Raw genomic sequence first — 12,187 nt, forward strand, 5'->3', positions numbered from 1 at the left:
ATATTGTAGTTTTAGTCACATTTTAGTCGCCTGGAATGTTTTAGTGTTAGTATAGATTTGACTTAGTCGACTAAAATTTATTTTGGCGGGCCTTGATGCCGTCGTAATGGCTGATTTTACACTTTATGAAAAAAGCATATAGGCTATAGGCTATATTCAGCATGCGACCAAGTCTAAAATTACTTATAGTGGATCTCTTGTCCACTAGTCCCTTCCTAGCATCTTAGTCTAGTTTTTATTTGTTGACCAAATTGTCAACATATTTATTCTTAGTTTTAGGTGCTATTTACACGAGGATGGTGTTCATATAAAACGTCAAAATAAAGTATCGTTTGCTGCTGTCATTTAGACGAGAACCGTGTTCTCAGGAGGTGAAAACGCAACGAAGTGAAACCGCCTCCCAGAGTGGAAATCTTTCAGAACGCCGTTTCCTATGGTCTCCATATAAACAGGCAAAACGGTGAATCCGCAAAACTTATGACATCATGGCTCACGTTGGCTCACAGCGCATATGTTTATTACATTGATGCAGAGCAATATCATTATGATATAATGGAGTTCCTGAACAAGCCTCCCTCCTCGCCTACAAAGTGATGCTCATCAGCGATGTTGAATGTAAAACCATGATGCAAATAAAAAGCCTTGTGATAGATGGCAGCCGCGGCAGCAGCGTTTATTTAATAAATATATATCATCCCGTGGCGCGCCCAGTGTTGCGCCGCTTGCGTCTTCTTCTTGTACGTGGGGTGACCTGTCTATTTGGCAGCCCGTTATCGCCACCTAGCGACAGTATAGCATAATAGCACATCATATCATAACGTGTGCGTTCTCGTGTAAAGGGTAAGAAAAAATGAGAACGCAACGGGACTTTGACGTGTTATATGGAGATGGTCGCCGTCTAAAAGAGGCCTTAGTCATCATAGCTTAGTTTTCATGTAGTTTCCATTTAGTTTTCGCCAGTGAAAAAAGTTATAGTCGACGAAAACAACACTGATCCAGCGACGCCGGCCTCCTTGAGGTCCCCAAAAAGATCCAAGCTCAAAACTTGGGGCGACAGGGCCTTCTCTGTGGCTGCCCCCCACCATCTGGAATACACTCCCCAAATATATCAGAGACCCCCTCCCTCCCTCCCTACCTTCAAAGCCGGCCTGAAAACCCACCTGTTTAGACCAGCCTTTCCAAGTGGACTTGATTTTAACTTGTTACTTGTACGGTTGTATTGCTTTTAATTGTTATCTTTATTTATTTTTCCTAAAAACGTTGTCCTTTTCCTTTGTTCCCTCCCCTGGCCCCCACACATGTAAAGGGTCTTTGAGTACTTATGAAAAACACTATATAAATCCCAGATATTATTATTTCATTTATTATGATGTTTCTAATGTTTTAATATCATTACAATAAGTATTGGAGTGACAATATGTCAGGTGCGTGTGTCCATGTGCGTCCGTGAGTGCGTGCGTGTGCGTGCTTGCGTGTGTGTGTGTGTGTGTGTGTGTGTGTGTATCCGTGCGTGTGTGTATGCATGTGTGTGTGTGTGCGTGCGTGCGTGCGTGCGTGTGTGTGCGTGCTCCCTCACCACGGCGAGCCACCCCAGCGCCGGGATGCTCTCGCTGACAGCTGATAGGTGGTTGAAGAGGCCACTCCCACGGTGATGCTCCCGGAAACTCTGGATCTCCTGGATGTGGTCCGAGATGGGCTTCAGCAGGTCGTTAAGCTCCACCTATCAGGAGAGAAGACAGGTCGTTAAGCTCCACCTATCAGGACAGAGGACAGGTCGTTAAGCTCCACCTATCAGGAGAGAGGACAGGTCGTTAAGCTCCACCTATCAGGAGAGAGGACAGGTCGTTAAGCTCCACCTATCAGGAGAGAAGGCATGTTGTTAAGCTCACCCAAGACAAAGAAAAGAAGAAAACTGGCTTTTGTCCAGGGCCAGATTAGCCATTGGGCCGGCGGGGCCAGGCCCAGCAATGGCCCTTGACTCTCAAACTAAACATTGGACGTACGTGATCGCCGTGCACAAGCCAACACAATATTCCTAACATTCACGACGATAACACATAGCTCTTGGAAAATCCATCCATCAATCTTCAACCGCTTAACCGTAGTCAGGTCACGGGGGCAACAGCGCCAGCAGAGTGCTCCAGACTTGAGAGCAACATTAGTGACTTCCTCCTGGGGGATTCCGAGACGTTCCAAGGCCAGCGAGTCAATGTGTTTCCTCCAACAGCGCCTCGGTCTGCCCCGGGGTCTCCTCCTAGTGGGACGTGCCTCGAGGACCTCCCTAGGGAGACGCCCGAGAGGCATCCTATAACCAGGAAGATCTTTTGCAAAATCAACTTTACAATAATATGAATGAACCTTTCTTTTCCTCGCCAGATCTATCGGCAGTAAACTTCCACACATAGGTCCTAATTCATTAAAAAGAAATACGCCACCGTTACACTGTGGCGGAAACAGATATCGTATTTATCCGTCCGATCAAGCTACGTTGAGATGACGTGTTATTCAGAGAGTGGTGTGTACCACAGGTACGCAGGCGTATCGCAGGTGTATGTCATACTGAAAGCAGCGGGTGTAAAGTGATCGGAAAAGCACCCGACAACCTCATCTGCATAGATCCACGCCCCATATCGCACCATAAAAGGCTTCAAGCATGACTCAGCAGACAGCAGTTTGAGATCCGTCTGTCAAAAATGATTGCTGGAAAGAAATCACAGCCGCGGTCACTGCTATGAATATAGCCCGCACTCTATTCATTTAATAATTCTACACATGGGCAGGACAGTTAGGGCTTTTATGTTATGTCGTTTTTGCACCATTGTATATTACCACTGTAGGCTACTATATATGTACAAACCATCAAAGGACACCAAAGGAAATAAAAAGATTTCCAAGCTTACAACGGTGCTTGCTCCGCTGAAGCAATATAATTATAATGTATTTAATTAAGTTTGGGACCAAGGCGGGTGCTCACTCACACCTTTGCAGAGGTAAAACATATCCAATATTTAAAATATCGGATATATCATGTCAATGCAAAAGTCGTCTTTTGAGAGAGAGCTAGAGAGAGAGATTATTCATAAGTGAATAATTATAAGCCTATACCTCGTAGGCCTGGGCTGGGATCCTCTTGTCTGAAGAAATTATAATCCAGTGAGTTTATCCAGTGAGTTAAACTATTCTGTGTGTGGCATCCATGCATGTGATCAATATCAATATACATTATTATAAAGTCTGTCCGTCATGTTTGTGAACAAGCGCGAGTAGAGGTGAGCTGGCTTAAAACTGATATGACTGGCCGACTTTCAAACACGCTGATGCCATTCATTAGGCTAATGTGGTCTTCTATTTTTTATATAGGGCTATATAGCCCTATTCATTTTCCAATGTGAATCGGATCGGCAGCACGCTGCTGTCTGCCCCCCCCCCCACACACACACACACAAACACACACACACTACACACACCCTGCACACACACACACACACACACACACACACACACACACCGACCGACAGTCAACTGACTCAAGGAGCTCCGTAACAAAACAATTTCAATAGGCCTGCCGCCTACTGCAGGCATTACTACACTAAACAATGTTGGATTCGTACAGTGCAGAATGCAGATAAGCCTATGTTCTTATTATAATTGTGAGTTTGTTTTTTAACATGCGCGAGAGCCGATCTACAAGCTCACAGCGCGTTGCACTGCGAGTAGAAAGCTGTCAAGTGAGAAGCGCAATTGCGCATGCTATAGTAATATCCTAATAAATAAATAAAAAGGTGTCGGGCTTGCACTGCAGGGGCAGTTTCTGTATGGGACTCTAGGCTATAACTTGCCTAGAATGCATGCATTTAGGCATACAAGTGCACTCAGCTTTTATTATATAGGCTATAATTTCTTCATGTGCTGATTGACCAATATGTTGGGGACACATGCCTACATATTTTATCTGATATTTGGGAACAATTTATTGATTCAGCATGAAGACTAAAGCCTTCTGAATAAATCTATATGCAATTGTATGCTTCCACAAATTTCTCCGCCACCTAAAGACGTCCCGTATGATTTGACGGAGTTTCCGACCAACCTACGTGAGCGTCAAGTTCACGGCCATTTTCATGAATTCCAAATTAATGTGGGAAATCTACGTAAATGCCTTTCCGCTAGCGTCACGTCATTATATCAGCGGAAACACGTTGAAGAATCAGGACCATTGTCTCTGCATATAAAAGACGTGCGCCGGTGGAGTATAGTTACACTGAGATTACGTTACGGCGGATCTACAAGCTCACAGCGTGTCACTTCGTGCCACCCTGCGAGCTTGTAGATCTGCTATTTCTTTTCCTTTTGAACATTAAATCTTGAAAAGTGTAAGGAGCGCTGGATCGGACTCAGGTCTTTTAAACTCCACCGGGAGCGACAGGGGGTTTAATAACGGAGCCTTAAAATAGCTAAATAAACACACTGCCATATTATTATCAATAATAATAAGAATAATAAGACTCCCACAATCTCACATCTATAAGGAGTGACTGTAACGGCACTTCAGGAAGCCAACTCAACTATGCTCTAGCGTTTCTCCATTGCAATATAGATCCCAGTATTAGTGGAGGTCTCTCTCTGTGTCTCTCTCTCTCTCTCTTACAAACATTCCTGGCTTCATTGGGAGAATCCCTCTGGCCTTGTAAGGCATAGCACTTCTGCACTGTTTACAGTTTACCTATCACACGCACGTACACGCACGCATGCACGCACGCACACGCACACACACACGCAATTTGATTCCCTGGTGAAAGCATATTTGCAGTAAAGTGTTCTCATTTTGATGTGTGCAGCTGTGAGCGGTTGCTATGTGCGACCATATTATTGTGAAATTGCGACTGGAATTGATCCAGTTGGTTTTCTGCAGTTTGTTGTGTGCGTGCGTGCATGCGTGCATGTGTGCGTGCATGCGTGTCTTTATTTAGAAGCGGTGCTGTGGAGGAGAGTACCCATTTAAGCCTGACGTCAAAATAAATAAAAAACGTTGGCTCTGAAAGAATATATTAAAGATTTGTGCCGCATTTTTACGCTTAAAAATAATAGCAGACCTACATGCTCGTAGCGCGCCACTCTGTGGCGTACTATGAGCTTGTAGATCTGCTATTTTTCAATAGCTAAAGTATAACATAGTGCTTGGTTAAAACACCAAAAGGGGTTCCCGTCCAGAATGGGTTGACAACCTCAGTTAGCTGATGTGATTGCAAGCCATGGTGCTGATGATGCTGGCTGCACCATGGGACGACGGACGTCCTGTATGTTGCTGTAGTGTATAGTATACGCTACTGTAGTCTGTACCCACTGTATGTTGCTAGTATACCCTACTGTAGTCTGTACCCACTGTATGTTGCTAGTATACCCTACTGTAGTCTGTACCCACTGTATGTTGTATACGCTACTGTAGTCCAGGGGAGGATTATCCAACGGGCCCGTTGGGCCCAGGCCCAGGGGCCCCTGAGCTATAGGGGGAGCCCTGAGCTATAGGGGGGGCCCTGAGTTTGAGCGTCCGCATGACCGCGAAGAGGCTCAAGCTCAGGGGCCCCTCAAAAAAGTTGTAACAGTGAACAACAGTGACACATACGGTCCTTGCCACTGTTATTAACAATGGGTTTATTCATTTGTGTCAATAAAATAACCCCCAAAGTCCTAAACCATCATGATATATACGGTACATTACTGCAAGTGTTTAAACCCTCAGTTTGCATTTATTTGGCTTAGTTTTTGGCTGTTTATTAGCAATCCCTTGCTGTAAATTCTGAATATTGCAGGCCTATATGTCATAATTGTTATGCATACACGTGTGCAGACAGTATGCGCCACGTCGGGAAGAAGACAAAAAAAGCTCCATGAGGGTTGGGGGGGGGGGCTTTTGCATGACGGTGGCCCAGGGCCCCATAATTTCTAGATCCGCCGATGCTGTAGTCTGTACGAATACCAAACGACTCGCCCCTTTACCAACTTGCCCCCGCAAAATGTTTTAATGTATAGTTAACAGTTAATTTAGTAATTCCCTCCCTCTCTGTAATCTGAAATTGTCTTGTACACAGATTTATTTGATTGTATAGTAGTCGATCTCTACTCTCTGTAAAATCAAGAAAGAACAACATGACACAGAGACGGTGACTGCTTAATTAAGTTAATTTAGGAGCAGTTAATTTTGTTTTATTAAACACATTTCTTCCGTGTAGCCCATGTTTTGTAATGGCATCATCATGCTATTATCCCCGTGGATATACAGAGTGAACCTAACAATGATACATTTATATGATAATACCTTTTATATAATCACCAAAAATAATTATGTTTGTTATTTACAGCTAGGTAGAGTATTGGGGCGAGATGGAAAAGGGGCGACCGTACCTGTTACCGTCTGTACCCACTGTATGTTGCTGTACCCTACTGTAGTCTGTACCCATATGTTGCTGTACCCTACTGTAGTCTGTACCCGTATGTTGCTGTACCCTACTGTAGTCTGTACCCATATGTTGCTGTGGGTACCCTTATCGTCTTACATCTGACGGTAAGGATCTGCTTAGTTAGACGAGTTGGAGCATCGGGGTAAATGTGTCAAGTCACGTGACCACTGGCTTTCTTGCGCTGCCTACGAATATATAATATAATATAGCTACTTTCTAATAGTTCCTGCGTTATAAATCCTGTTTTGATTATTTCCCTAGTGAGAATAAATTTGATCCCTTCCATCTACTTTCTGGAAATGCATAATGAACGGCGCTGACTTACGTTAATATATTAATATATAGCCTATGATTAAAATATATGGTTGTAATTCCCCCGCAAGTAAGGTATACCTAATTCGAGATATTTAATACCTAATTTGAGTTATTTAATGCAATATATCGGTTCTCTTTCTTGTTTTTTTTTTTTTTGCCTGCCGCGGTGCAATTTGTATATCCTAGTAGTACACATCTCAAAGTGAATTGTGTGCTTTCGTAGTGTAGCGGTATGTGCGCACGCCCCTGGATTTATTGCACGATGTAGCAGCAAGTTCAAACCCAGCTCAAGACAAACTCATATATGAACTTACAATTTACTTTCTTATATTGTGTAAGGAGTTTATTGATAGTTTTGTTTTACTCAATACAAAGACTTAATAATAATAATAATTATAAACTTTATTTATAGAGCGCTTTTCAGAACAAAATTCACAAAGTGCTTTATATTGCATATAAAATACAGTACAATAGAGGTAGTTTATGGGATAAATCAACAACAAAACATCGTTAAATCATTGAATGGACAATACAAAAATAACATAACACCACATAATAAACAATAAACAGGCTATCTATGGGAAATCGTTAATCGTGCACATGGTAGCTCCAGGTGTACAGTGGGATATCCAGACAGTCGATTCAGACAGTCGATTGATCGATCCAGACAGTCAATTGATCGATCCAGACAGTTGATTGATCGATTCAGACAGTCGATTGATCGATCCAACCATTAGCACATGAAATTAATTCATTTATGACTTTTGCTGCAACAGATATTCAGGGTTTTTTCATAACTATACTATTTGTCCCTGTAATACTTCACTCCATCACTGACTGTTATGAATTGAACATGGACCCTATTGTGAACAAGTGTAATTCTTTATGGTGTCGTCCATGGTTAACAGTTTTGTATCCAGTTGTGCTTGAAATGTACTGCAATTCTCCAATCAGTTAATAAATACTTCAATCAAAACTGCAGACATGTCGGTGACAAATTGTTGACAACCAGTGTTGGGCAGTAGCCTAATATATTGTACTTTATGTTCCCCAGTAACTAGTAGTGTAACTTTACTTATTACAATTGCCTAAACAGCAATATCACTTATCCAAGTAATGCTGCATTACTGCATCTTCTCTACATGGTTTGTATATGGCCACCCTTCGTGCGTAGGAGCCCAGTGTGTCTTATCACATTCACTTTGAGATGTGTACTACTAGGATATACAAATTGCACCGCGGCAGGCAAAAAAAAAAACAAAAACAAAAAAGAGAACCGATATGCACACACGCACACACGTACATGCGCGCGCGCACGCACACACACACACACACACACACACACACACACACACACACACACACACACACACACACACACACACACAGAGAGAGTCTCAACTGGTCTCCCTCTCTAAGCTTTAGAAGGTGAAATGTTTCAAGCCAACGTGCAGGATTAAATGCTTAAAGTTAAAAATAAGGAGTGGTGGTTTTTGGTTACTCCTTTTTTAGTATCAATCTTCTGTCCGGTCGCCTCCTTCACACCGTCGGACTGTAAGAACAACACGCGGTATGAGTTCATGAGTCCCGTTCTTCAAAGACTCTTCCGTTATATGACAGTAAGATATGGTGAGATCAAATTAGATCAGGTTAAACGTGCGGGCCATTAAAGCAGTCGGATAAGGCTGAAGGGGAGAGCAAGGGATGTTTTGCCAAATAATGTAGAGGATATCTGGAGGTTCAAGGTTCTTCATTCTCCGTCTCTGTCTCTCAGCCAAATTAAAGGGAGTGTGACATTAAAAGTTGCTTACTAGCTTAGCAACTAGTCGCGACTAGTAAGCAACTAGTAAGCAACTCACACAAGCTTGTAGATCTGCCGTTTTCACTAGTTTGGGTCCCGGCCCGGAAAAGTCTAATTTCTCTTTTGGGTCTTGACCCACTGACTGGCCAACCGTATGGATAGAGTGTGAATGTATTGAATTATCTCTAACAATGACAATGCCTAATTCTGCATAATCACATAATGTCAAAATGTAGCATACAAATATACAATGCATTATGTTTTTATTTGTTCAAATGTCAATAAATAAATAAATACATACTGGTAAATCAATTGAACAGAATATCTAAATGTGAATATTAAAGGATGAGAACTATGTTGTGCACTGGAGATTAGATACAGTATCTGTAGCCAAATAGCAATTGACTTAAGAAGCACTTTGAGATTCTGTGGAATGTAAAGTGCACTATAAATATAAAACCCATCTTATTATAATTAGGCCAACTTAAATAGAAAGACAGAAAATTACTTTTCCATTTCTGTATCCAGATAGCTGTTTACAATTATTTGCGAACATTACAAATAATACATGTCCTTATATTATAGTTAAAGATGGAGTGCCATGATTTTTGTACTTTTTCTGTTTTGTATGTGTCTATGGAGTTAACCTTAGACCCGCAGGTGTGTTTTGTATGTGTCTATGGAGTTAACCTACTCCAATAGAACCATAGATGTGTTTTGTATGTGTCTATGGAGTTAACCTTAGACCCGCAGGTGTGTTTTGTATGTGTCTATGGAGTTAACCTACTCCAATAGAACCATAGGTGTGTTTTGTATGTGTCTATGGAGTTAACCTTATACTCCAATAGAACCATAGGTGTGTTTTGTATGTGTCTATGGAGTTAACCTTACTCCAATAGAACCATAGGTGTGTTTTGTATGTGTCTATGGAGTTAACCTTACTCCAATAGACCCACAGGTGTGTTTTGTATGTGTCTATGGAGTTAACCTTACTCCAATAGACCCACAGGTGTGGACATAATAGAGCACCGCAGTCCCTCCCCCTTTCAGAAAAACGAAGGAAATGAAAACCCAATGCATTCTCCCATCGGCACTTCTTATTTAATTTATTTAAAGACGGTTACGCCGCGGACAAAGCCAACTCGGATCGTGACAAATCATGACAATGAACACAATGTTATGGGCCAAAGAAAAGAAAGTCAGGAGACAACACTATTTGTTTTGTTTTTCGTCTTATAATTTTTTTGATCGGCCCAAAACATTGTGTTCATTGTCATGATTTGTCACGATCCGAGTTGGCTTTGTCCACGGCGTAACCGCCTTTAAATAAATTAAATAAGAAGTGCCGATGGGAGAATGCATTGGGTTTTCATTTCCTGGGCCACTCGTTTTTCTGAAAGGGGGAGGGACTGCGGCGCTCCATATTCTAATATGTCTTCCGTGTATTTTTGGTTTCCTCCTGACAGCTGAAAGCCAATCGAGCCCAGGCGGTGGCGTAACCGTCTGGGCACCCGACTGGTAATCCAGTCGCAGTGTGCCGTGGTTTCGACTCCCGAGCCCGACACGGCCTTTACTGCATGTCTTCCCCCATCTCTCTCCCGTTTCCTGTCAGCCTACTGTCTGTCCCTTCAAAAAACCAATAAAAGGCGTAAGCCGCAAAAAAATATCTTAAAAAAAAAAAAAAAGGCCCAATCGAAATAACATCATTTTAGTGACTATAACCCTAACCCTAACCCCTCCCCTAACCCCTCCCACATTAGGCTTTAACTTCAGGTGGGTGCACTGGTGAAAACATACTTAATGAACTGGTGCGTGTGGCCACAAAAAAACATAATTTTAACATGAATCCACGGGTCCGCCTGCAGTCCCACCTCTGACCAGTAGGGCCGAGCGCCTCAGCGTTGGAGAGCCTCACTGGGGGCTCGCTGCCTAACCACGCCCGCATTAAGGACCCCCCTGACACACACACACACACACACGCACACACACGCATGCACTCGCACACGCACACACACACACACGGCAAAAATGCAAAATCACAGAGTAATGGGCCAAGTTGAGGTGATGTAAGCAAGACTTTCTTTCATTACATTATTCCTGTCTCTCTCTCTCTCTCTCTCTCTCTCTCTCTCCCATTGTCACTGTATCGCTCTCTCTGCTCCACTATCACTCTATCTCTCTCTCTCTCTCTCTCCTCCACTCTCTCACACACACAGACGTGCAAACACGCGCACACACGTGCAAACATGCGCGCACGCACGCACACGCACGCACGCACGCACGCACGCACGCACGCACGCACACACACACACACACACACACACACACACACACACACACACACACACACACACACACACACACACACACACAACACGTCTCAAATATAGAACATGTCCATAAAAAGCCAGGCAGCAGACAGCAGAGAAAAGACAGGAGTTAGTGAGGGGAGTTTCCACAGGGTCACTGTGTGTGTACGTGTGTGTGTGTGTGTGTGTGTGTGTGTGGGCGTGCGTGCATGCGTGCGTGCGTGTGTGTGTGTGTGTGTGTGTGTGTGTGTGCACTCACACGCACGCATGCATGTGTTGGGGATTGTTCCAGCATCGGATATAACAAAGTACTCCTGTCTGTCTGTCTGTCTGTCTGCCTGCCTGTCTCAGTTGGCAATTTATTTTAAATAGGAAAGAAAATAAAAAATCACACTTGTGTGAAATGAGAGGCGCACTTATCATCAAGCATCACATTTTGTGCTCAGCCAATCAAATCATCACAAATGTCATTCTGGCCAATCACTTTTGCCGTATTCACTTTTCTATATGTCTATATGTAATGCACAGTAAGACTACGGCCATTAGTATTATTATTGCCATCACCTGGGCGGGTCAGTCGTGTAACTTTCTCGGTGTTAAGCTGTGTAGCAGTGTATGTGTTCAACAACAGAGCCATGCCAAAATAACATTGAAAGCAATGAGGTGGCGAAAGCTTGTCCTTGCATAGCAACAGTTGCTAAACTATTTGGATTGGCATCGATTCTACAAAATGTCTTCTAAATCATGACACTTTTCTGAAAAACCCTGTTTCTATGTCAGTCGTTCTCAAACATTTTCATGTCAAGGACCCCCAAAAACATATGTATTTGGTCACCGACCCCCATCTGAAAATACTGTATGTTGTTCCAGGGACCGCCATGAAGCAAAGATTTGAGTTAAAAACGTTTGCTCTGGAACAGTGGTGTGCACAGATAGACACTAGGGGGTGCTATTTTTGTACAGTGTACACTGTACAGTATAGTATGTGGACCATGGTGACATTGATCAATTCTTGATAAAAAGCTTCTAATATATTATTTAGGCCCCAAAATCTATAAATCTCACACTATTAAGGCAACCGGCCGGTTCCATGACGCGCTGCACAAGGTGCCCTTTTTTCACTTGAGCACCTGCCCCTCTAAATGTCTGTGCACGCCACTGCTCTGGAAGAATATATATTCAAAGATTTACACCACATTTTCACAATTTGTCAAAAATAGCAGATCTACAAGCTCGTAGCACGGCACTCGTAGCACGGTACTCGGTGCCGCGCTACGAGCTTGTAGATCTGCTATTTTTCATTA

The 12,187-nt window shown here is 43.0% G+C and overlaps 1 protein-coding gene across 1 annotated transcript in view; it reads right to left on the reverse strand.

The window, feature by feature from the left end:
* cap2 (cyclase associated actin cytoskeleton regulatory protein 2) overlaps positions 1-12,187 on the reverse strand; it is a 60,019-nt gene that overhangs the window by 21,404 nt on the left and 26,428 nt on the right. Inside the window, exon 5 of the mRNA XM_083778650.1 lies at positions 1,577-1,720. Coding sequence (XP_083634776.1) covers positions 1,577-1,720 — 144 coding nt within the window. The remainder of the gene's footprint in view (positions 1-1,576; positions 1,721-12,187) is intronic.

Source organism: Protomyctophum parallelum, assembly GCF_964188405.1.
Source record: "Protomyctophum parallelum genome assembly, chromosome: 1".
In the NCBI taxonomy this organism is placed as follows: Eukaryota; Metazoa; Chordata; class Actinopteri; order Myctophiformes; family Myctophidae; genus Protomyctophum; species Protomyctophum parallelum.